The sequence below is a fragment of the Lonchura striata genome, chromosome 4 (genome assembly GCF_050655825.1).
Source record: "Lonchura striata isolate lonStrDom1 chromosome 4, ASM5065582v1, whole genome shotgun sequence".
Classification (NCBI taxonomy): domain Eukaryota; kingdom Metazoa; phylum Chordata; class Aves; order Passeriformes; family Estrildidae; genus Lonchura; species Lonchura striata.
In genome coordinates this window covers 47,998,297-48,024,931 of record NC_140706.1, presented here as the reverse complement: position 1 = coordinate 48,024,931, position 26,635 = coordinate 47,998,297, and the positions used below count along the sequence as shown (strand labels likewise).

At 42.1% G+C, this 26,635-nt stretch overlaps 2 protein-coding genes across 4 annotated transcripts in view; one reads left to right on the top strand and one right to left on the bottom strand.

Moving 5' to 3' along the window:
• PPA2 (inorganic pyrophosphatase 2) overlaps positions 1-15,937 on the bottom strand; it is a 34,337-nt gene extending 18,400 nt beyond the window's left edge. For 2 of the 3 annotated variants that reach the window (XR_014954864.1, XM_021531462.3), the window contains exons 1-5: positions 15,776-15,937; positions 14,045-14,109; positions 12,330-12,374; positions 4,138-4,191; positions 1,623-1,742 (exon numbers count right to left, since the gene is read on the bottom strand). Coding sequence is in view for 2 of the 3 variants with exons in the window: in XM_021531462.3 (XP_021387137.3) it covers positions 1,623-1,742; positions 4,138-4,191; positions 12,330-12,374; positions 14,045-14,109; positions 15,776-15,905 (414 nt within the window). In the remaining variant the exon portion in view is untranslated. The remainder of the gene's footprint in view (positions 1-1,622; positions 1,743-4,137; positions 4,192-12,329; positions 12,375-14,044; positions 14,110-15,775) is intronic. The other variant, XM_085578132.1, reaches the window with a different exon arrangement.
• Positions 15,938-25,285: 9,348 nt separating this feature from the next.
• The window catches only part of ARHGEF38 (Rho guanine nucleotide exchange factor 38), a 37,237-nt gene continuing 35,887 nt past the window's right edge, over positions 25,286-26,635 (top strand). Inside the window, exon 1 of the mRNA XM_021531434.4 lies at positions 25,286-26,090. Within this exon, the coding sequence (XP_021387109.1) occupies positions 25,904-26,090 (187 nt within the window). The 5' untranslated portion in view covers positions 25,286-25,903. The remainder of the gene's footprint in view (positions 26,091-26,635) is intronic.

Sequence of the window (26,635 nt, the reverse complement as noted above, 5' to 3'; positions counted from 1 at the left end):
CTCCTATTGTCCGCAATCATAACTCCATCTCAAATTTGTTCTTGAGAACTTGACTGATACTGGAAGGCAAAATGGTAAAAAGAATATGCTTAGGTGTTTAGGTAGCAGAATCATTACCAAAAAACTGCTGAAGTCAAATCAAGAGAGAATTTAAACTTAATATTTATTTTTCCAGTACTCTTCACAGAATCAACTAGGTTGGCTGAAAAAGATCTTGGAGATCCATCGAGTCCAGCCTATGACCTAACACTACCTCATCAACTAAACCATGGCACTGAGTGCCATGTCTCATCTGTTTTTAAACACCCCCAGGGACAGTGACTCCACCACCTCCCTGGGCAGCCCATTCCAATGCCCAGTAAGTCTTTCTGCAAAAATCTTTTTCTAATATCTAGCCTAAACTTCCCCTGGCACAGCTTAAGACTGTGTCCTCTCGTCCTTCTAAACTGCTTTTTATTTAGGGCTGCATTATACCAGTACTTCTCTTTTGCCCAGTCACACCTCTTCACCTCTAGGTTAGAAGGAATAGTATTGTTCTCTGAACAGCACAGCAACTTCTGCTATGATAGCAAATATAGCTAATATCTAATACAGTAAATCATTAAAATGACAATTATGTTCAGCCCTCCCCAACTCAGCAGGTAACAAAGGATGCCAAACATTTCTCTAGAGGAAAGTATTCCAAGTCCAAAATACTGCACTTTGCAAAATAATGCAGGAAAATGTTCACATTTTCAAATCATTCTGGCTTTGCACTAAGGAACATACGAATTTGAAAACATTAAATGGAGTTGCTGGTTTCCAACTCCACCTACTTGGAAACTTTGTCTACTGACACTGCTGATTGGACAAGATCTTCACTGCTATATTCAAGAAACTGCCTAGTATCTCCTCTCTAAGGATCAAACATGTAAGCAGACTTTTGGGACTCAACTTTCATTGCTTATATAGTTAAGTGCAAAGAAAATAAATTACTCTTTTTAAGCTCCATCATGTTCTTCAGTACTAATTGAAGTCTAATGTGTTATTCACAGAAATGAAAAAAGTTTAAAACTTTTCATTATGCTCAAAATTCAGCCATTAGATGGGCTTTTTCAAGGCTCAAAGTTCAAAATATGTCACGATCAGTAAAGTCTCACAGTTCAGAGAAAAGTGAAGGAAGGCAGTTGAGGTTTAATCTCAAAAAGAGCAGCCTTTGTGTTCCTCTTCATTAAAGATATTAAGAAATCCCAGTTAAAATTTAAGCTGCAGTACACAAAAATCCTAAATTGAGTGTTTAAATAAATGCCTTGTTTAAGCAGAAAAGGTCTACTTGACAAAGTATTCTTGAATGGCAGATCATGACAATTTAATTCTGTAACTACAGAGACACAGACTAAAGATTTGAGATTTCTTGATCATTTAACGCCTTCCTGAAAACACAAGCTCATATTTACTCCCACACCCGAATTCTGATCAATATCTATGGACACAATAAAATTCAACATAAAAATCCTAATTTATAAATGTATCAAAGTGAATCACCCCTCTTGCAGCTGATTTGCATTCAGGCAGTAACCAAGATTTACAAGGCAATTTACACAGAAGACAGAAAACTTTCGCCATTATAACAAAAATGTTACCTGTGGGAGGGCACCATAATTCCATATATAACCCTTGTGAGGAAAGATATTTGCTACATATCGAAGCTTGCCTTTCTTTGTATCATGTTTAATGGGATTCAATGGCTCCTCAGTGGCAATCTAAGCAGATCGTGAAAAAGGGTGGGGGAGCAGGGAGAGGGAGAGAGAGAAGGAGAATGTTAAAATGGAAAGCAATACGTTCCATACACAGCCAGTAAGAAAGATCCATCTGGCAGCACATGCTTGTGGTTTGAGAACTATTAAAACTACTATAGCTTCACTCTGAATCTCAAGGGTCATATTCAAAAAGGAGCTTATTAAGGTATTAAATAATGCTGTAAAGTATGCAAGAATAAAATGAATATAGAACAGAAAGCAATAAATTTCTAAGGAGGTTGTCATGGTCAAACATAAAAACTGAAAGGAACTTAAGTCAGAAGCTCTTGCACTTTATAGTACAAGTTCAACAGACATGCAAATGACAGCACAACATCTTTCAACAACAGGGGCTTTGACAACCACAGAGGAAATGTTTCATGTTCTTGCCCTCTGCTCCTTGCTCTCCAATTGCAAGCAGCCCTTCTTTCCATCACCTCTCAGCATACAAATGCTTTTTCACAAGCACAAGTTCCTCATAGTCACTAAATGCATATTTGGAACAAGTTAAGCTACCATTTGAAGAGGAAATTCTTATTACTAAAGAAGCACTGACAGAAGAGTTGAACTACAGCTGAACAGTAACATCCTCCCGCAAAGCCCATACACAAACCACACATGTATAGCCACTGCCTGAGTTACCCACCACAGCTAATTTGCACTATAACCACCCTTTGACACTCTACACCACAGTCCAACCCATGTTAGCTTGGCTCTTACTTACAAACACTCATCTGAGTGGCAGAATATTTGTTACAGGCTCAAGTGATTACATTCAAGTAGTGCATAGCTCCCCTGCATAAGCACACAGCCCTCAGTCCATATTAATTTTATATCCCTGTCCTTTTACCTGACGCACTGCCACCAAAGCCATCCTAAAGGAATTCCACCTTTTAGAACCACTCCAACCTGTCAACCTCATTCCAAAACTAAACTGTCCCCAGGAGCCAAGATGAAGCTTCACACATTTCTGGCTTCACACTGGATTCTATCTGCTTCTGGTCATAACCGAACAGTGAAGAGCTCAAACAGGCCAACAAGGGACACTGATGGAAGTGGAGCTCAGCAATGCTTTTTGTTCATGGAAACTGGGACAAAGAGGAGAAACTTAAAGCACCATGGAAGAAGAACAGAAATATAACAAGCTGAGGAGCAGAAGAGATCTGTTGCAGGAAATGTAACTGTGGGTAAATATTCATACTAACGCAAGGCTTAATGTCGTGAAGTCTCCACTGCATGTGAGGAGAGATCAGCAGACAAGATCTGGTAATAGCAGGCATTAGCAGCTTACCATGGCCTGGACTGAAGGACTGCCAGGACATGATGGTAAGGCATGAAAACTACCTTAATTGATGCAGCAAATTTTAAGGATATTAAAAGTTAAATATTAGGAAACTACTTCCATTCTCCTCCATCAAACCTAAAAAGCCTAAAATCAATGATTTCTAAACTAACAGGACAAACTTTTCTACCCTTGACATAATGTGCTGAAAAAAGCATAGAGAGGGCAACCTGAGCTTCAGGCAGAGTTCAAATAGCATTGTCAAAGGGATCCTCTGCAAAAGAGAACTCAGCTGCCACAATAAGTCATGAGTTTAAAATAAGAGGTAAATATCTGAGGTAACCCTGCCTGAAGAGTAACAGCTGTAAACAGTTTTATCATCAGGGAAAGGAGAAAAAATTCTCAAATAGAAGGCTAAGGAGCATTATTTTCAATAATTAAAAGAGTTAACAGCTCAACCACAAACTTCCTTAAAAGTATCTGGGAAGCATGCCTAAAATTAATACAAATGTTCAGGAGGACAGGACATTTCCTGGTGAGATATGTTGTTTCATAAACACTACAGATGCTTCTACTACTTATAAAACATCTCCCTGCAGGAGTTCATACTTTCAATCAGTGAAGTCTCCAAATATTTTTCTTTGGTCATAAAGAAATGCTCTTTTAGTTGCAACTCCATTTGTTGGGATTTGGCCTAACACACTATGCAGTGGAAATGATGAATTAAATCATCTGAGTGGAGTGTTCCATAAGCAAGCAAGAGTTAATCTAAATGCTGAAAAACACCCTAAAAGTCAGTACTCCAGGACTCTGCTGCAGATATGCTGCACTCTGCAGTGAGAGGGCTGTCAAGAACCAGTGACCACTTGCTTTTCCTGTTTCCACCAAGAAAACAATTAGAAGCTCAACACTTTCTGTAATTGCAAGAAAAGCATATGCACCACTTCAAAACAATTGTTTAACATTTTAATGTGCAAAGAGAAATCCAAACTGTGATTAAACTCTGCCTACTGGAAGCCACTGCATTGTTATAACTTCCACAGATACCTGTATAATCAAGGTATTTTTCTTCATTACCTCCATTTTTGCATTAGTCCAACGAGGCACTTCTACAATCATATTAAACAGGACCTAAAACACAAAAATAGTGACAGAACTGAAAAGAAATTCCACTTGGCAATTAGTATTTTACAGTAACACAAATTCTCTCCTGTGCATTCAGCAGCAACATACATCACATTACTCCGTTACAGCTGCTTTTATCTGTACAGTTCCTTTACATCAACCTCCATAGTTCATCCTTTTCCTACCTCACCCCTTTAAGAATATGGACAACAACAAGCAATGGAAATACTCCTGATGTTTTTTGTTCTCATGTCAATATTACTCTTCACAAAATGTTCAGAATGTCCATAGAATGGTCTGCCATGAGGCAGAGGTTCAGTCTACTTGTCAAAGGAGATTGAATGTTTCTGTACGACACAGCTTCCCTTATGCAGTGGAAAGGACAATGTTGTGGATTTTTTCCCCCAAGGATTTATTCCTTCAGGCCCTCCTCTTTTGGCTTACTATTTTATAAAACCTCATGCAAATGACACTTCTGTTTCTCAGTTTAATCTGCTTCAAGTGAGTGAATGCTAATTCAAAAGCAATGGCAGAGGAAGGGCATGGACAGACACCTCACATTAGTGTTAGCCTTGTTCCTAACAGAAACAAAGAAGGTGGTGTGTGAGGAAAAACCCAATAAACATGTAAATGTCCATGTTTTTAGAAGAAACATAAGCAGTCTACACCTTCTTACTGAGGAGATTAAAGCAACATTTTCCAAAGAGAAAAATTCTAATTGTTGTAACATTTCTTCTTATGAAGCTGAGTTAAGCCCTACCAAGGAGCAGAGTACTACTAAATTGGGTAACTAGAACAAACCATCAAGCAAGGTCTACAACCTGTTTTAGACTACAACAATAACCTCAAAAATATCACATTGCCTGGGACATCTCAGCCAACAAAAACTCACATTGGTATTGGCAATCACAACAGGTCAGGAAAGACAAAATATGTTTTTGTAGAAATCCATAATTAAAAAATATAAAGTTGAACCAAGCAAAGACTTGCATTGACACTCTAACTACACCACAATTAAGGCTCCAGTGAACCCTTAAATATTTGTATTTTTGATCCTTGTACCCTGCAGCTGCAACAAACAAACAGCATTACCAGGGTCAATGTCATAGTCTGATTAAAAGTAATTTGAGTGGTTCTGTGATCATCTCCTCCCAAACAAATCTGGAATGTGGAAAGCAAGAAAGCAAAGGAAAACCCCAACTGTCACTCAGCATTAATACTACAAGATCACAATCTATGCACAATACTGACAGCCAATTCCCAATAAATTTAAACTATATTTGCCATCCATAAGTACTGTGCCCATAATGCAATCTGTGGCATGTCAGATGGAATCACTTCTCCCAATCAGGTCATGATCAAATTAAAAAAAATAAAAAAAGGAGAAAGGTTTCAGATAAATCTCAGTTTCATGAAATACACCCTATGTATGTAAGAATAGTTGAAACAAAAGTTAAGAGGGCTCAAAAATGTCAACACCGAGTAAGCTGACAGAGCAAAGCAATATACATGCATGAGCAGGTAAGAGAAGGGTTGGAAGAGAGCCAAACAGAGTATGCACATCCATCTGGGAAACACTTGGAAAAGAGAAATGCACAGTATGAAAGTCAGTGCTGACAAGAAACTCTTAGGGAACTGCCAAGCAGGTCAAAATTTTTTCTGATTGGTAGCTGCAGGCAAAAAGCTTACAAACTACTGGAATTATACAGGATGTCTTCCCCTCCACCACAATCCAATATTTTTGTTGTTTAGATGCTGCCATATGCTTTCCCAACCATGTAGAATGCAAAGGCTTCAGCAGCTTCTATACTTGGTTTTGAGCTTTTAATTAGTCAACAGTTAGTCCAGGTCTTCACCAAACCAACTGTCAGGGTCAGACTACACTGGACTGAAATTAATGCAATGCTGCTCTCAAAAACATAATAAAACCACTTAGATTCAACTCATCTTGAAGACCAGGCCCTCATAATTTGTGGTATCAGTCAAACATGAATTGTCAAGAGTCTTAAATGTGACAGCCTGACAGATTAATTTGTATGCAAAAAAAATCCCCAAAAGTACTCTCTCTAATGCTAAGCTGCCACAAGCATTTACAAAAGATTAATTACTTTGTTCAGTGTTTGCATTTAAAAATAAAAAGTTTTATTTATAGGGCAATCAAATTTTCACAGTGGTAAGACCAGATTCACTCATGTGGAAAGGAGAGCAGATACTAGATATTTTGACAGATTGAAAGAAAATTAGACTACCTAGTATTTTAGGGTTTTTTTCCCTCCTCTTTCCCATCTTGTTTTCCTTCCTACATATCACACAGGAATGTTTCCATCACTTTTTTTTCCCCAGACCAAGCACCTATTCTTTCTAACCACTTGAATGTTGTCCCCCATCCCTTGCTGTAAACTGCCTCAGCTGAAAAGAGAAATGCAAGTGTCAGACACCACCTGTCTCCACAGATTACCATCTGCATGTGTCATTCAGTGGTTAGTTTTGGCTGGTGAATGCATCTGGTAATTGGTATTTTTATCTTAAATCGGTAAAATAAAAAATTCCACCTCACCAACCCCCTAAGTAAGCACTTCTACCCCCTCAAGAAATTGGAAAACTCTTTCAACAGCCCATTTGACACACCTTCAAATCACAGCAAAAAGATCTCTCATTAAACAAAAGTATTGCTTGCAAAGTTTACCATTTAACTGCCTTTGTACAACAGCAGTCAATTGGCCTGCCTGTGAGATCACTGCAGTCCAGATTTAACCCAGCTCTGCAAGAGCCTCATGTAGAAGAGACTCCATTTCATGAGTGGCAACTGTGCATCAGACTGGCTGATGGTTTCCTCAGGACAGTATTCCTGGAGCAGGCGAGAAAAGAGGAGGAAAGTGTCCTAGATTCAGAAAAAGGAACAGAATCCATCTGCTAGGGAAAAGGAGATGAAGAGCCCAGAGGGACACTCAACCCAGGGTATTGTGCAGCTTGTTTGACTTTGGGTCAATGTGAACATAAGACAGATATTTGTACTTAAACCTCTATTATACCTTGAAGAGGTGCTGGGGCAAGGGAGGTCTGAAATCTATTTGCTCAACACAGAGAAGTCAAAAGTCATTTCCTAATTCCTAAAACTGCATAAGAAAATCAGCAGAAACTCACATCAGTAGGAACAACCAGTATGTGTAAATGATACCCTTCATTTCCTAAGAACTACACCCTAAGTAGATTACATGGGAACTCACGCAGGTTCTAACTGTTTGCTTTATTCGGGTGTTGTCTTTAACACTTCTTGGCACCTTACTGCATTCCATTTCAACTGAACATCATTTTTAAGGTATCATGGTTAGTTTTTGTTGAGACAAGCAAAAATGTCTCTCTTTCACTAAGAAAACAGAAACAGTTTTTGGTTTTTGAAATTAAAAAAACATAGAAAGACAAAAAGATATACAAAAATACTTCAGCATATTTGTACAGCAAGTATTGAGAAAAGCAAGGGAAATACAGACTGTTATACCCAGATAAACTTTTAGTCATCACTCTCTCCTCTAAGACTGATGGGCCTTAAAAAGGAACTAGTTTTTGTCTAGTTAAACTACTTTTTAAAAACCTATTTCTGGCAGTATGGATTCTTACAGAAAAAACCTCATTTTGATCTGGATTGTTTTTAGAAACCCGAGTATCAGAAGGAAAAAAAAAAAAAATCCATGACCTTTCTGATGCCTGCCTTTCTGGACTGCCCTATATCCCTCTCCAAACCAATTCTTCCTTACCTAACTTTACCTTTCTTGTACAACTAATTTCTTTCCCAGTCATTCGGAAGTTCCTTATTTCACACACTTGAGGGAATGGTTTTGAATAGGTATGATTTTGCTCAAGGGTTGCAACCCTTAATGCTCAGCTTTGAAGGTTCAGATAATTTGAGGCAGAAGTGGAGTGACTTCTGTAGATTGCAATTTGCCATCACCATGCATGACAAGAGATATGCTAAAGCTTATAATTACTTTGATAGCTTTTATAGTAGAATGCTTAAAAAAATCTAAAAGCACTAGAGGCAGCATTTGGGGGCTGCTGAGTCTTTGTCATAGAGAAGTTCTGGGTCCAGAAGAAAGAGAGAAGAAAAAGCAGCTACCATTTCTTTTTTTTTTTTTTTTTTGTCTGCTCATTTGCAATCTGGCAGGGATTCTCATCAGCCATCAACTGAACATGGCAGCATGCACCTGAGGATTAGCAAGAATGAAAATCATAAGCTGCAGTCTAGAAGTAGTGTGAACAAAGGGTGATGTTTAAAAGGAAGAAAGAAAATAAAATAAAAAAAGGAGAAGCTAAATATGGACTGTCATTAAATATATCCAGAAATAAATGGAAGAGGACTTCCTTATCAAATGAGTAGCCATGTTATAAGCATGCCCAATGTAACACTTGCTATAAAGTATTTTACAATTAAAACAACAAACCAGATGCCAGCAACATCTGGACACCAAAGAGAAAGTGGAACTTCTCCAGTATAAATTAACATGCCACATAGCAAAAGAGGAATGCAATGTCCAGTATGAACACAGAGTGCCTGCAGTCTCTTTGCAGCATACTTCCCTCCTGTTATACTGGAAAGGGAATCACAAACACCAAAGTACAGGTAGGTTTTACACAGGAATCTCACTGGTATCATGTTCTCTGATAAACCAGTTATGGGACATATTCACCTGCAAAACTGTGCTATGTACAACCCTGACATGGATAAATATGAAGCACTGGCTTTCTCAAGCTTAAGGAAACATTTATTTGAAGTCCAGTTGGATCAAATCACTGATGTAACTTTCTCAGTAAACCAACAGTACTCTGGGTAGACTTCAACTGGACTGATGAGTGAAGATTACTTCTACTCTCAGCATTTGTTCATCTGTAGGAACACAAAGCAAGGCTGCATCTAATGGACGCATCCATAGCAAAAGTCTGGACAAGTTCAAGCATTAGGGTGAATCAGATTCACTGATAACCTAAAATTTGGAACACAAATCCCTGACCACATAATGGACACACTGTAGCCCAGGTCACATATACTGAAAAACTGTCTAACATCACCAAGGGCAGTTACAGAGACTGTAGTTAAAGCAGAATACAAAGTCAGCACGAAGGGTGCACCTCCTCTGCACAGAAAATGACGAGAGCTTCTCCTTCCTTATGAAGCATACCAACTTTACCAAATGACATCTCTGACACTAGTTTTGAACGCTGCTGGAAGCACAAGGTCAGATCACCTATGCAGACTGCATACCACCCTGATGAGCCCTTAAATATCACCTGACGAGTTAATTTAGCAGAAGTTTTTGGCTCACAGAACCATCTCAGCTGAAGTCCACATGGGCATCCTAGCAATGTGCAATCTGTCTTTTCTTTCTATTTATTTTTTCAAATGCTCTTGTGAATGTCTGCAAGTTAGAGGACTATAGTCTCTACATGCTTGGACAGACTCCTTACCATGCCCAGCATATGAAACATTTTATTTCAAGAACAGGTGGGTCCTCTGAAAGACACCACATGTGAATATTTCTCCAAAGATACACAATGACAAGTAGATTAGAAACCCTTTCAACTACAGCAGGAAACAGCATGTCATGTTGGCCTTGAAAAGAAAATGATGACCTCTTCAAACCTTCTTCCTTCCAGACAAGGAAGACCATATTCAACAGTCAGGTTCTGACAGTTTTGACTGTAAACCTAGTGGAAGTATCCACTTTTCCAGAGATGTGAAACTTTTAAAACCTGTCACAGAGGTAATTTTAAGACTGAAACTGAATATTACTTCTTTCAGCATAGTTTCTACCTCAAAGTAACTTCTTTCTTGTCCTCAAACAGACAAAAAACATCTGCAAAAGCAAAAAGGTCAGTTGTCAGCAGAGTCAGCAAAGCTAAATTTAACTAAGATTTGAGAAAGCCTAAAAAATGGTTGAACTAGTGAAAACAGTTAATACAGAAAAACGAAAGTGTCTCCCTTACAAACTACAAACTGAGACTGCAAACAGCCGACTTGTAGGATGTGCACTCTCTATCCTACAGACGTTGAAAGCTGAAACTCCTCTAACTTTGAGACCTTTTCTGACATCAGGAACACCAAGGACAATGTAAAGTAGATTAGACTGGCTAAAGAGACTCTTCGAAAATTATCTTCATTTTCCATAGCTAGACTGCCATCTGATAAACACCAGTTCAGCATAATTTACAAACTGAATTTAATTTAACTCTTAAAAGGGCTTGCTTTTGTCCAGAGTAACAAATAACTGCCACCCTAAAAGCATAAGTTTCAAAAATGTGTTCCCAGGGCAAGAAGAACTATCACTTTCGAATTCTGGTCAAATTCAGTGAAGGATTAACTGAATAACAGGTATCAACAGCAGCCTTTGCATTCCTAGACAAGAACAAGAGGCCAGGGCTTCAAAGGTCTTCTGAAATCACTACATGACATTAAACTGTTCATTTCCTCTTTATTCCCTGATTAAGGTATGCTTTATTACCTAATTAAGGTATGCTTTCCCTGCATACAAGTACACACAGATGCATCTCTCATCAGGCAAGGTGAGGAAAGCTGCTGAAGGGCCCAGTATAAGACAACACAGCTTTCCTGAATACAAAGATCCCCTTGTTTTCTCTCCCCTCCCCAACTCCCTAAGATCATGATGAAAAAGATGTTCTCACATTTCACCATCTAAGTATGTTCAGGAAGCTTACAGCCTGCATATCTCTTTGCCTAATTGTATCAAAAGCCTTCTAGGATTGAATTTGCCTTTGCTCATTTTCTGCAGCTCTATTAAACCACAGTCCAGAGCTGTCTCACAGCAGGAATTATGTGAAGCAGCTCAGGAGGCTACACTGGCCAAGGAAGCAAGAGATGCACTGGTATTGTGCCCCCCTTTCCACAGGCTACTAGAAACATGGTTTTCAAGAAGCTACCATGCTTCTCACAGCACAGACAAATGCAATTTTGAACAGTTTCAGATGCTGCATGAAATGTCTTTGCACCAGCCAGTATCTCTAAGTAGCTAAGACACAGAATACTTGACTTGCCAGCAGGAGCTGTAAATAAGAATTGATGTTGCAAGACAATGATTTTTGATAAAAGTCTACTGGCACATACTCTTTCTCCTAAATATCTCCTCTTTGAGGCAAGATGCTTCTAAACAATACCTAAATGGGCATCAAGCTACAGGAAATCTAAAAAGCCTTACTTGGGCATTGTAGCTTGAATGAATCACAGAGCAAAGGGAGAGGAAACTCAATAGTGCAGGACTGTGTGGTCACTGCTGTACAGCACAAGAACCAGTGCACCACACACTGGCTGCAAAACTATGAGAACCCACACAGAAGAGTTCTTTCACATCAGATGGGTAGCTACAGTTTTGCAATATGACTAGCCAAACAGATAGGAGAAGATAAGGATTGGGACACACGCCCGCCCACCCACATACAATGACCTTTAAGCATAGTTTGGCTCTTCTTTTTTCTATCACATTCTTTTACTAAGTTTTAGATGAGCCTATCCCAGGCAAACCACAGCAAAAAATGTTACATTTTGAAAAAGGCACTTGAATAAACAAATATTGTTTCACAGTAAAAGCCTGAGCAGATCTTCCATGTCTTCTCGGCTTCTGTCAGCCTTAATTTCAGTGTGGGATAATGCTGAACCATTAGCAGATGTGGTTTTTCTCCCTTTGGGTTTCCCAGCTGAGTACAGAAAACAACATAACCTCAATTCCAAAAAGCAGATACCCAGTATAATTTATGCCCTAACATACTTGGGATTTTTGAAGTTCTGTATATAAACCAAAGATTATCCACAGTCAGAGAATAATGAATATTTCATTAAGAGAGGTTTTACTGTAAATATTTCTGAACATAATAGCAAAAAAGATAACATATCTACACTGCAAAAGTCATAACAAACCTTTGAAAGACTGGTGTAAGTGTTTGCCTTTGAGAACATCTTGATGAATAAAGGAATTCTGACATTTCTGTCCCATTCAAAGAGGAGAATATTAAATCCCTTTAAGTCTTCTCCTACAAGACTTGCATTTGAAGATATGTCAACTATATTCAGTGACAGTGAGTTGGAAAGGAAATAGAGGAAATAGTTGGAAAAAAAAACAAGAAAAAAAACTTAGCAGTACCTCAGATCCAGTAGTCTTTGACTTCTTTGCAGGAATTTCTGTATCCTATGGGGAAAGAGTGAAGTAAAGAAGTATATAAGGAACACAAGACAGCAACATTGTATTCACATAAATACAGGCAACAGTACTTTACAATGCAATAGAAACAGCCCTTTGTGAGCACAAAGGCCTAAATTATAGCTTTTAAAAGTAAATACTCAGTTCTGTTTCATTGTGAAATTCTAACCTTTGAGACATTAACAAAGGAAGATAAAAAATGTACAAGGGCACATTTACTTTCTCCCAGCTACCAAGAAATTTAAGCAGCAATTTAGGTCTGTACTCAACTGATTAAAACCAGTCACCCTTCTGTACAGTTGAAGAAGACAAAAACCAACCCAAAATAATCAAAACCAGTGCAAAAAATAAGGCTGGATTTCTCCATTATAAAGTCCATAAATCTTAGACAAAGACTCTAGCATACATCCTTAAGTCATCCTCCTTCAAACAAGGCAAAATTAACAGCGACCTTAACCATGACTTCCCTTCTTGCTCACCCTTCAGGCCCTATATTGGGTAGAATGATATTTCCCCACTCACACACTAAAATGAAAGTCTCTCCACACTGATCAGACACTGCTGTACTCTAATTTACCCTACTGGCAAAATCACAGGCTATAAGCTACTCCCACAAACTTTTAACTCTAGGTTCGGGGACAGCAAGGCCTCTGGGAACAAGTGATGAAAATGTCCATTGCTTTTCCAGCAATAGCATGAACTGAACACGGCATGTTAATAATGACACTCTGAATGGCCTGCCTTTCCCACTGACAAGCACTTGGGTCTGCTGATCAAAAAGGTTTCATTCAGATTTCTAATATCTTGGATTTAATAATTTAAGAGATTGGTTCATCAGTTCAGGAGTCTCCATCTGAACACGTTCAAACTACTGACCTTTTGCACCACTCATATCACCCATAGAGACTCAGCAACTAAACAAGAAAAGGATTAAAACTCCCCCAGCCTGTTTGTGTCACAAGCACCCTGTGATAAGCAAACTTCAGCCTAAACCAAAGACTGGCAGTTCTCCCATCAGTGACAGACTAAACAGCCGTTTCATTATTGCTGTAATGAAACCCCAGGGAGGGCGGCTAACAAGACGTGACAGTGCTCAGCTGCACCTCGCACACTGCGATTCTCCAAAGGTGTGATTACCACTTCTCTCCTGGGCATTGCTGTTGGCTTCCAATTCTAATGCTCCTTTTGGGAATTAAAGACATACACCATAAGTTATACAAGTGTGTGGTGTACATCCACAACAAAGAAATGTACACTTTTAATGGCAGGTGTAGAAAACTGCTAATTCAAAAAGAGTAACAGTAGAAAATTAATTCCAGCACACATAAGCACAAAACTAAACACAGAAATTATCACAAGATAAAGTGAGGGTTCTCCTGCCCTCAATCACTTAGAGACTTAAAAAGACACCTAGGCCTGCATAAACAGCAATTATGCTTCACTGCAAGTTATTAAATTCAGTAGAGAAAATTTGGTGCAGTCATCATGCCTGTATTACATAAGGCATCAGTCTGGGTTAGAGTGATCCTTTCTGGAACTATACATTTCTCTATTGATTACCAAAAAAAGGCTTTTAAAACCTGCACTTTTATCTAAAGAACACCAGCAAAACTATTAGCATTTTGAAATTAATAATGTTTCTAGGCATAAAAACATACCTCTTTAGATCCAGCAAACAAGGGAATGTCATGGAATGGGGAAATATATTTACCATCTGCATTCTCTGAAAGACAAAATGAAGTAGCATTGCAAACCTAAAGATAAGATGTTGGTGTTGCTAAACATCACACAATACAGAAATGTGCATATGCTATGACTGTGCATCAGTTAAACTTTTTCTGAAGTTCAATTTCAAGCACGTACCTACATGGAGGACAAGGAATTTGAGTGTTTTGACAAGGATTCATTAGAATCAAAGTTATTGCTTTAGAATTCAACACTACTCTTCTACCTGGCAATACAAGCTATACAAGGATGAGAAGCTATTTCATTCTACTCCCTGTCCACACACTGCAAATTAAAAAAAAAAAAAAAAAAACAAACCAAAAAAACCACAAAAAAAAACCACAAAAAAAACCCCCCACAAAACTAAAAGGAACCCATTTCCATCAGTAGGGTTTCTAGGAATGTTGCCCCTGTGATTGCACTGTATTTCTAATAAACAGAGTTTCATGACCACAAATCCCCCATTGTAATAGGCCAAAGTCTGATCAAGAGTAAGTGAGGGATGGGATAATTGCTCTAGGCGCTTGATATGAAACACCACACCTTGAAACCAGCAGAAATTGACCTTAACTTAGCGGGGGCCCACTCTGCACCGCAGCCTTGCTCCCACTCTAGAAACTAATTTCACTGAAGTGTATGCTTAAGTTTTCCAAGTCCAAGTATCACATCAAAAGAGTGCAAACATTAATTCAAATCCCAAGGAATTTCTTCTCTGCTAGCATCCCTATTCATAGTAAAGGAAAAAGCAGACAAGGTACCTCACTTAGCTTTGGACTTTTGACCACCTCAGCAAAGAACAGTAAATGGAGTTGATGTGCGATTCCTGGAAACCTCCCAGGCGCTCCTCCCCAATAAAAGAAAGTTTAGTGGTTGGCTGTTTATTCCCACCAAATAAAGTGACTTTCTCTAGACGACCTCCTGCACTGGCAGCCCCATGAATGAGCACAAGGGAGCTCTGGCAATGCTGCCAAGCGGGCACACGCCGCCTCCGCTTCTCCCACACCAGCAGACGTCAGAGTTTATACTGTAGGTCAATGGACCAGAAATGCACAAAGCCACTGCGGTAGGACTGGCACACGAACAAGACAACACTGTTACGAAAATGCGTAATACTGAACACGGCACACCCTCAGCTCTCGCTGGGTCGAGACGCCTCCTGGAGCATTGCCGGCGCCCTCGCCCTGCCACTTGCCGTCCCCGCTGGGGGCTGGAGCCCCGTGTTTCGGATGCCAGCCTCCCGCCTCGGTGACGTGTGCGGCGGGAAGGAGGGCTGCCCGGTCACAAGGGACAGGCTGGGCTGTCTCACCGCGGAGCCCCTTAGGCTGTCCCCGCGGCCAGGCTGCCGCTGCACGGCCCCGCGGCGCTTCACCCCCGGCGTCCGCCGGGGCACGGCCAGGGCACGGCTGGGCCGGGGCTGAGCAGGCCCGGCATCCCCTCCAAAAGCCGGGGTGTCTTCAGGATCTGCTCTCAGTCTCTACAAAAACACTGCTCCCCCCTACAGCAGTGAGAAGGCTCGGGGGCGATACCTCAGCCAGCCCGAGGAGCCGCCGCGGGAGCGGGGAGCCGCCGCCGCCACCTCCGTGCGCCCCGCGCGCCGGGGAAGGAAGGGGTTTATGGAGTCCGGGGAAGGAAGGGGTTTATGGAGTCCGGGGACCGCTACTTACTAAAGTAGAGGCGGTAATCGGGCGAGTTGGGCCGGCCCCGCTGCTCCGTGCCGTAGCGGGACATGGCGCCCAGGCGCCCCCACCCCCGCGCCGCCAGCAGCAGCCGCGGCAGCCCCGGCGGCGCTCGCATGATGGCGGCCGCGCCTTCCCTCCCCTTCCTGCGGCCGCCGCGCCGGCCCGGCCCGGCCCCGCCTGCCGCGGCCGGGCCCCGCGCAGCGCCGCGGGGATCAGGGCCTGCGGGCTGCCCGGCCTCCAGGAGCGCTCCACACGGCTGAAAGTAACAGTAACGAAGCCAGCCCCTCCCTGAGCCGTGGGTGACCCCGGCCGGAGCCCGGCCAGCTGGCGCAGGTGGTGGCTGAGGTGTACCAGGCTGCGGTGCTCGCAGGCCAGTAGCAGTGCCAGACGGGGGATGCCAGGAGGATGGAGCCAGGCTCTTCTCGGTGATGCCAAGCTCTAGGACTTGAGGGAGTGGGCAGAAACTGACACACAGGAAGTCCCACCTGAACACGGGGAGTAACTTTACTGTGCAGGTGCCTGAGCACTGGAACACATTGCCCAGAGGGGCTGTGGAGTCTCTGTGAAAGGAGATGCTCAAAACCCATCTGGACACAATCCTGCTCCGTATGCTCTAGGCTGATTCTGCTTGAGCAGAGCGGTTGAACCAGATGAGCTGCCGCATACCCTTCCAACCTGATTGATTTGGTGATTCTGTGAAAAGTGTTGATGCCAAACTAGGGGTGAAGGTACCAAGGGTTGCTATCCTTACCTGAGGCCCACAACAAAATGAAGATCCTACCCTGCTGCTCCCTAGATACAGAAATGTTAGTTTCTTGGCACACATTTTTATGTCACCCAAGCCACTCTGTGTCTGCTCTGTTTATAGCTGGGCTGTTTGCATGGGTTCCCAATCAGAGATAAATTTTTATACTGAACCCTGCTGATACTTCATTTAGATTCTGTATTCATGTTGTATTGGTTTTGAAGCATAATAACTCTACATATGATCTGATTCCTTTAAATTCCCTTTTCATTGATCCTTGAGGATGATTTCAGATGAATTTCCTCTGTCAATAAGGATGGTAGTTCTTGAAGTACTGCTTTTTATTTGTGAATCTTTCAAAAATTACTGAAAAGTGACAAATACCACTATTTGCATTTCATTGGAGAGGCTGAGGCAGAATAACTTTTGTTGCATCATCACTCTTAAATCCCAAGTCAATTATCTTATGTATTCATCTTGAAAGGTGGTCGGTATTAGCTTTGAATGTTAACTCTGATTTGAATTCCCTGAACGATTTCTGCAGGCTAACTCCATGTTAGGCTCATTATTTTACACATTATTTTGAATGATATTGGGATTTTTTTTTTTTTCAGCAGAAAGGCTTAAGTCAGTATCTTCCTTCAGATTTAAGCAGCATATAACTACTTCTCATTATTAGTTCCCTTTAGTACTTTGGTAGATCAAGCTTCAAAAGTGTCAGGATTGTCTGCTCAATGTGTGCAGCAAGGACATAGAATTATTTTACACTAGAGCAGGAGATTTTCATGATGGCCTCACTACTGTTCCCCATGTACTCCTCTGAAATGTGTCAGTTGGAGCTCTGGATCTTTGATGGAGCTGTATTCTAGTATGTGGATTTCCCACTACAAGAAGGCTCTGGGGGGGAAAAAAAAAGCTATGGTCTCCTCTGATTTGTGCCACTGCTTGCTGCATTTGTGACAATAGACATCTCCAGAAGAGCAGAGAGGCAATTTTGCAGGGCCATTGCCCACTTCTGCAGAAGCTACAAAATAGTACTTCATATTTCACCAGAGGAGTTGGCATGAGTTCACCAAATGCAAGATTTTCAGGGGTAATGCGCTGAATTGAACATGTAGAGGTGAAATTCTTCATAGAATCATCGACTTGGTGGGAAGGGTCCTTAAAGATCATATAGTTCCCCCCTGCCATGGACAGGGACATCTTTTACCAAACCAAGTTGCTCAGAGCTCTATCCACGCTGGCAATGAACACTTCCAGGGATCACATCCAAAACCTCTCTGGGCAACCTGTTCCAGTGTCTCACCACCCTCACAGTAAAGAATTTCTTCGTTATATCTAATCCTAGACATACTCTCTTTCAGTCTGAAGCCATTCCTCCTTGTTCCATCACTACATATTCTTGTCAGAAATCCCTCTCCATCTTTCTTCTAGGCTCCCCTCAGATACCAACAGCTCTCTGTAGTTCTGAATTTTTAAAGTTTGTCTAGAGGGCAAACAATCTGTTTTTCATGTGGAGTAATTAAAAAAAGGAAAAACCCATATAACTTTTTTCTATTATAATAAAACCTATTATGTGCTTTCTTTGAGCCTGCTGCTGAAATGGGCAAGGTTAAAAGGAAACACATGCCATAGGCCTAGCATGCCACCTCTGCTTAGTTCTTAGAAATCTAGATTTCATTTATGGAAGGTCAGAGCCTTTGAAAATCACTTACTGAGAATACACACAGGAGTTTTGCACTTGCAAAGCTGACAGATGGGTGTAAGGGTATTCTAGTAGGAGTCCAATTCATATTTATTTTCTTCTACAATCTGGAAAGTGAAACACACTGCAGTGTCCAGGCATCCTGGTAAGATGCACAAAGTCTGAGCTCAGAGTTCTCCTTTGCCTTGTGTTGTGAACATGGTCTTATCTCAAACTCCCTCATCTGTAATGGGAAATCAGGTGTGAAGCACATAGAATTTATGAAATATAAACGAGTTTCTGTGCAGGTGCAATTTAGATGCATAAATAAATGCCATCATGTTACCTAGCAAGGGTAGATGATACAGCAGAAAACCACAGTGACACCCTGCTAATGCTACCAGAGCAGAGAACATGATGTTTTACTACTCTAAGGCATCCAAAATTATCCTAGTACTGCAGAAATAGTAATTCTTTAAATAGGTTTGCTTGTATTTTTCAGTATTGTGCAGTGTATTACACAGAATAAGCTGAAGTATGCCAATACTCCTCAAGTCATATTTGGGTAAGACCAACTCCCTAGTTAGAATAAATTTACCTACCATCCTCGAATCTTTGAAACAAATCAATGTTTTGGTTCCAGTATTTACCTTGAGCAAATTCTCCAGAATTACCGAGTCTTTTACTGCCAAGGGATTTTTTCACATGCATTCCCAAGCATTTTGCATCTAGCTCCTTGCATATCATTCCAATTGGGCCAGCAAAAAGCATTTATAGGACTGATCCTGTTCATTGACCTTGTAACAGCTCCCACTGAAAAACAATGAAAATATTGCTATTTATTTCAATGGAATTAGAGCCAGGTCCTTAAGACTTAAGTAGAACTTACATGGTGCTTAGGTTTTATGCTTGCCCTCTGCACAGGGGTGAATCTCATTCCAGCAAAATGCCACTGGAGTATAGCAAAAACTCAGCAGCAATATAACCATCTAAGCCTGAAGGACGTCCTTATTTTAAAAGTTGTACTCTGCAGTATACATTTACATGGATTTTAGATAAATTTTTATATACACACATAAATATTTAAAAATTAATGTTTTGCCCATTAAAATGCTGTACAAAATAAATGCAGAAAATATTATCTATATTATAATTGAAGGAAAACCATCCTCCTGAATGAAAATAATTTTCATCTTTTCACCTGATAAAGCTTTGAAGAATTTCATTAGTACTACGTGCTATTTCAGTGCATTTGCTCTTGGCTGGTGATCACATCATTATCATTAAATTTTGCTGTAGTAGAAGTTCTATCTCCATGGCTTATAAAACTGTTAATCTGAAGGAATCAATTCCTGCCAGCCCTCTGTTTTGCTGCTACCTGTGTGCAAGAGTCACAGCCAGGCTTCCTCCCTGCCCAGCCGCCTCAATGGAACTCCCTGGACCTGTTGGCCAGTGCTCACTTGTTCAGCCAACATCATCTCCCCCAGCTGCCAGTGGATCAGCTGGAACCAGTGCTCCTTAGGCAGATCAAACCAGGCAAGACTACCTGAGGCAGTTTAGGGACTTTGGGCTATGTTATTCAGACTGCTTTTCAGCCAAAGCAAGTTAAGGGCCATGAACAACTCCTGCAGATCTTCACACTGACAGTCCTCAGCAGGAGAAGGATGACAAATCATTGGTGTCGGTGACCTCTTTCATTGGCACAGCTGGATTTGGCAGAGGATGTCTAGAGAGGATGTCTACAACCACCAATTCACATATGGATTTGTATATTGCTCACTGATGGATGCCTGATGGCAATGAAAGACTGCACCATCGAACTGAAAGGAATCATTGTGTATTTCAGTAACTAGAATTAGGTTTATCAGGTTACATTACTTTCCATCTCAATGTGAATAAGAACAGAGGCTCCTATCCCAAAGACACTAAGTACCTTGCATCAGACTGTGAACACTTATTTTGTAGCAGTGAACTCACTTTGGCAAGCCAGTTGCTTTAAAGAGACTGGTCTTCTGTATTTGTGCAAAATTTCCATTATTACTGTTAAGAAGATTTTAAGTTTACACCCTGTTTTTCCCTGAATAAATTGTTTGTCTGAGCTGTTTTGTCTAAGCTGTTTCTTTTTTAACCATGCTTTTCGCTAGGATCCCCTGTGAAGTGTGTTAGGATTCACTTGCCAGACTTAACTTCTCTAGACCTCTGCCTAGAAAGTGATTTGCCTATCAGAGGCCAGGACACCATGACTGAGTCTAGTTTTGTCAGATATGTCCATTTCTTCCCTCCTAGGCATCTGTATTAAATGAATTTTAAGCTCTGTGAACCAAGAATTTTCAACCTACCCTAACTCCCATTAAACTTGTTTGTGAGTATAAACTGAAGCTTAATTTTTTTTAAAGACTCTTATCTTTGTTACTCCAAGGCAACTCCCCCATCACAAAATAAAAATTGCCAAAAAGTATTCTCTCTGGTTCATTCTTTCATTCATTCTTTCACAAATGTGCACAAACAGGAACATAGAGAAAAAGAAAAAAGGCTCCAGTTCAGCTATAAGAATACTGTCTGGAAATATGAAATTTTAGTGTGAAGCTGCAAATCTATAATGATTCAAAATAGAGACCTAGAAGGAAAATCTTTCCAGTTGCTCATGATAGTCCATTTTTAGGTTCCATCCCTCGCTTGATTGTGAATTGCCAGACATAAGGTTCTCAAAGAATTCCACAGAAAATATTTAATCTTGGTAATTTCCATGCCCTCTTATTTTACATTGAAACAAACCAATAATGAAGAATCATCTTCCTGTTCTTTTACCTATGCCTCGCTCTCTTGCTTGTCTTTCCTCATTAGCTCATTTGATATCACAGTGCCATCTACTTGATCAACAGAGTCAGGTTATTTTCCTTAGAAAATTACACGGCTGTAACACTGAAGAAATCAAAGGGCCGCTCAATTTCCTGGCAAGTTCTCCATCTTTCTCACCTCCCAGCCCTTTCAAAGCAGCACTGCCCTTAGATATCCCCCTCTGGGAGCTGGCCCAGCTCCAAGCCTATCAGACCTACACAAAGCCCTGGCTTGATAGTGACAGATCCACAGCACTGCAAGGACAATTCAAGCCCTGCCGGCCCTTTTCTCAGCATCCCTTCTCCTCTCTGGCAGGTGTTTCGATTTGAGAGATGGGTCCCCCTCTGTAGACAGAAAACACGTCAGCCTTTTGTGTGTGTAAACTGGAGCAGAGGCTTTGTTTGGAGTAAGAAAGCATCACAGCAGTCAGAGGAGATAGATTGCATATCTTGAAAGGTTGAGCCATCCCTTCTTAGAAATATCCACAGCCTCGCCTGAGCCCCAGCAGGCATGTACTTTATGATTTTTTTCCTACAAATATTTAGACAAGAAACACTGTAGACAGGGCTAAAAGAAATTATCACTGTGCACTTACTTCTAAAGACCTATTTCTCTACAGGAATCACCAGTCTAGCAAGATCAACAGCAGGAGTGAAAGTGAGACTGCCACACTAAATAACTTTTCACCTACAAGACAGGCTTTTTTCTCTTTTTGTACTATTGAAAGGTGTTTGAAGTTTTTTCCTATGTATATTTCAAAGTAATTGTGATTCATTCATTGTGAAAAATCAGCATGTAGACTCCAGTTTTACCTGTCCCTAAGCCTTATCTTTTTATTGTTTTTTTCCTCACCTGTCATGCTGTTCTTATCTTATGAGTACTGTTGCAAACAGGTAGAGTGTACGTACCAGCCACTTTCCTGTGCTCAAGTCCTTGATGGGCCTTACACAGGATTGTTCTTATCAAAGCCTCCACGTTTTGTCCCTCAGAAGACATCTTTGCTATGACACGTGCATACAGGCTGAGTGAAAAAGGTACAGGCTTGCTTTTATTTGCACTGAGACTTCTCTGTATGGAGATGGGGAGCTACAGAGACATGCGGTCATGCTCCACCTGTGGGGAAGGTAGGACAGCTTTCTGCAGCAGTACCATGGTACCTTTCTGCTTCTCCACTGCCTGTCAAGTGTGGTCTCTTTACATAGGTGAAACCGTCAGTCACTCTGCAGCTGCAGGTTGAGACTTTCTTTTCCTTGATGTCTGTGCCGGCCATTGCAGTGAGCAAACTTGGAAATGCCAATCCCATGCCATTGCCACAGGTCTCCAGCAGTGCTCTGTGCATCCACTCAAAGGGAACAGGCATGGCAGTCTACCCACACTGGTATTTTGGGCTCCTAAGTTATAAAGAAATCTTCTGTAACAGCTGTGAGGTATGACAAGAAAACACATAACTGTTTGCTTACTTAATGGCCATCAGTCTTTATGGTGCTTCTGGTTCATTTATAGCTCAGGACTGAGATAAAGGTTGGCATTGACCCTACAACAATCAGCTCTTGTATGTGGCCAATACAGTTGCTGGGGAACACAATGCCAATATTTTCTGTGTTGACACCAGCACCTGTTCTGTTTCTTAAGCAGGGTGGCTTCCGTGCAAATAACTCCCGTGAGTGTTCGCATCAACTGGATTCCAGTTTGCTCTGTAGAATTGAGTATAACAGAGTAGTAAAAGAGATTTCCACATTCATTGTAAAAAAAGCATCTTGTCTATGTAGATAACATGTATTCCTCTTGTCTTATGGATTAGTGACTTTGGTACTGTTTTCCCATCAGTTGCTAATGGGGCCAGAAGAGAGCAGGAATAATTTGAAATTGAGAGAGGGTTGCTCATACTATTGTGAGTGGCAGTGAATGCTTCTGACCCATGCTTACTGTGGTCAGAACACACAGTTCTGATCTGTGCTTTCTGTGGCATTTTGTTATAGTCAGTAAAGATCAGTAAACAGTAATAAGATTTTATAGGGGGCTTGCTCAAATCTGTTACAAAACAATACATTGTTTTTATGTAGTCCCTCTGCTGATTGCCAGGCATAGCCCAGTGGTGTAAATCCACGATGGGATTTAATGTGATGATGGATAAAACCAGTTGTCTCTCAAATTTCCCTCCCTCCAAAGGGGATAGGGAAGCTACCAGTTCTGAACATGTCCCACTCATTTGGAGTATCACAGAAGGTATGGTATTTTCAGCCTTTCCTATGTTGGGTGGCACAGAGGAGGTATTTTGTAAGTTCCTATCTACATTCTAAACTGTGGTGTAGGCCTGCTTTGGAGTCCTGGCTTTCTCCAAAATAATGTTGCTAGCCAAAGTTATGTAAACCATTCCAAGTGCAACAGCAGCAGCAGCAACTACAGCTGGCTTTCTCCATAACAATTCTGTTGCTGAATGAACATGTATTTTTCACTCCCTGTGACTGAGTTGAAGAGGAAGACAACTTTTGCATGTGAGGAGATTGCTATCATAATAAACACCTGAGCAAACTTTACTAAATCCTGTCTTGGCTGTAACTCTGCACATATGATAGAACTTAAAATGCCAAGAATTCTATTAAGTTTGTTCTTCCACCTTCACCAGCCAAGATACATTCCCCAGTTCTCCTCCAAACCATTTTAATTTAAATAAATATAATGAAATCTCATCTAAAATGATGGGACCTCTGTTTTCTGGGAAGCATGACACTGAAATCCTGGTGGGGAGAGATATCTTCTCTGGGTAATTCTGGCCTAAGCAACCATCAGCCCTACCCACAGCTGCTCGTATGTGCCCTGCGTCATCCCCTGCTTCATGCTGCCACAACTGCTTCCTTAGCTGGTTGAGGAACTAATCAGAAGCACAGATCCAGATGGAAAATAGCCCAGGGAAAAGGGGCGAGGGAGGAGTTTTCTGCCAGATCAGTTCCTCCATCTCATCTCAAATTTGTATGTTTGCACCCTGCAGCAATAATGGGAACAAATTCATCGGGGGAAGGGGGGCAGTCAGGGTGGTGACTGTTTAAACCAGTTTTACCACCCTCGATTAATACCAAGCTATTGCTTCAAATAAAAACTCCTCCCAAAGTCCCCAGTGTAAGGAAATTGTCTGATTGATTTCGCTAGCTCCCACTTTTGTCTGTGTACTACTTGTTGCTAGAGCTTTGATGCTTGTCACAAGTGTGTCACCAGACTGTCCCTGCTTATGCCTCTCCCTGCTGTCACCAATGCTTTGCCTTTCAAGGACCTTTTGTGGTCTGACTTGCATAATAAAGAGTTTCTTAGGAAATATCAAAGAGGAGGACGTAGCACATGAATTGCCTATGTAATATGTGACTTCTCTGTGTGAGCACAAAGTCTTCCCAGTATTCCCCTCACCACTTTATTCCTCTGCCAGGCTGTGTTTGGGCTGGACACTTTGTGCAGCACTGGCATGATGCTGCAATTTGACGTAGTTTATTGCTTAACAGTTTCATAACTTCTTATTTTCACTGTTCGGTAGAAATGAAGGGCTTTGATGAGGAGATTGCATTACAGGACCAGTTTTGTAAAGAAAAACAAAACTTGGAAAGGAGGTTACACTACTATGTCTCATCCCAGCTTGGTTTTTACTAGACAGTCCAGGGACACAGCGTGCAGTGCTAAAGCCAAACGCTCTGCCAGCCTATGTCAGAGGGACATTAGTTGTGTCCCCTGGCAGATGCTGTGGCAATAATTGTGCGTGAGACTGACACCGATTAGGCTGCACCACGGGGCTCCCACCAGGCATTTCCTACAGCATCGAGGGCCACTGGGTTGGGTATCACAGCAGCAGCAGTGATTGCTACTGATGGCTGTTGGGGCTCTTCCCAGGATAAGTCCAGTCCAAGCTTAGATGCCAGCAACTCCTGCTGTTTTGGCATGAGCTTGATTAGACTGGCGCTACAGAGGATCATTAGGCAGCATGTGTGCCAGAGGCCATTGCTAACAGACAGGATAATAAGATCTCTTCCAGCAGCTAATCCAGAGGTGTTTTGGTGTTCACTTCCCTGGCTATCACAGCATAGTGGTTCGCTGTGGTATCCTTCACGGGCCCTTGGAAGGCTTTCGCCTCGGTTTTGGCCCCTCCGTGTGGAGCGGGATAGAGCCTGGTTTAACACAAGCACCAGCTCCATGCTGCTTCCTACCTCCTGGAGGGGCTTTCATGTCCTTCTCAGCCCTTTTCTTCATTGTCTCGAGAGATTGGTCACCTTTCAAACCTGTAGATCCGGAGTTTCCAGCCCAAAAGCTACACCTCTCAGTGGGGTCAGGAGACTGGCAGATGCAACTTGATATGCAAGGAGCTGGAGTCCTGACCAGGTTGCTGGAGTGAGGGTCGAGGGGGTGGCTGGCTTCTCCTTCCCACTGGCCTTGTTCTCTGCTTCCACCTGGGCGGCAGTGCAGAGAGGGAAGGGGGCTGCCGTGCCACGCTCGGGCATCTCCCTGCCAGAGCCGGGAGGAGGCAATTCCCGCTCCTCTGTGCCGGCACCCCCGGCCCTGCAGCAGGAGAGGGCTCGGGAGCGGCTGCGGTTCGGGGCTGGCTCTGAAAGCGGCCCCGCCAGGCGCGCCTGCACAACGGCAGGTGAATGCAAACGCTGCCCGGGGCGGCAGCTTCCCGGGGGTGGAGCTGCTCCGGCACAGGTGGCAGGGCTGAGCCCGGGGCCCTGCGGAGCCTGGCGAGCCCTGCTGCAAAACCAAGGCCAAAGCAACCAGCCTTCACCTGGGCAGAGAGGTCACCTCCCTGAAAATCGAGCTACTGTCCCCTCTCCACCACCACCACCGCCACGCAAAGCTGTCCCTGGCGAGCATGGACTGTTCGGGGAAGGAAGGCACCGGGGGAAGGAAGAGGAATTTGACCCTGCTAAGGAACAAGCTGTATATGGGGCAGAGGAGGAAGACGGAGCCCGTGGTAGAGAGCACCACCACCACCGGGGACCCCGGCAGCTTGAGGAGGAGTCAGTCCGACAGGACAGAGTACAGCCAGAAATTGCAAGGTACTGGGGAAGCTTGTTGGGTGCTCTGCTGCCAGGGATGCTCCGAGCTGGGGTGGTGTCTCCATGCCCTCCAGGCTGCAGCCTTCAGATAAAGAAGGAAATGGCAGGCTCTGCTCCCCCCACACCCACAGCTGGAATGAGAAATGGCCCCTCTCAGCCTTGTCCCCCACCTCCAGACTGTGAGATGTCCCCCCTTATTTTTCTAAATGGTGTTTTGTGGACGGGACACAAAATATAATTGAAGGTTTTAGTGAGTGCCTGCAAAACTCGTATGCAACCAAAATCTTTCTCATTCACCAGAATGCATTTGCAGCACAAACAGTAATGTGAAAACAGGATGGCTCCATCCTATCTGTCTTTGACTGTCTCATTAAAGCGGGGTATGTGCCAAGTCATTAGAAGTATCAAGGACTTTTTTTTCTTTTCTCAATTAAAAATATTGTGGTCTATAAACTGTTGCATAGATTGTACAAGCCTGAACGAAAGTATGTCCAAATACATGTTCGGATGGATATTCTGATGAAAATTATACCATTCTGTGATTA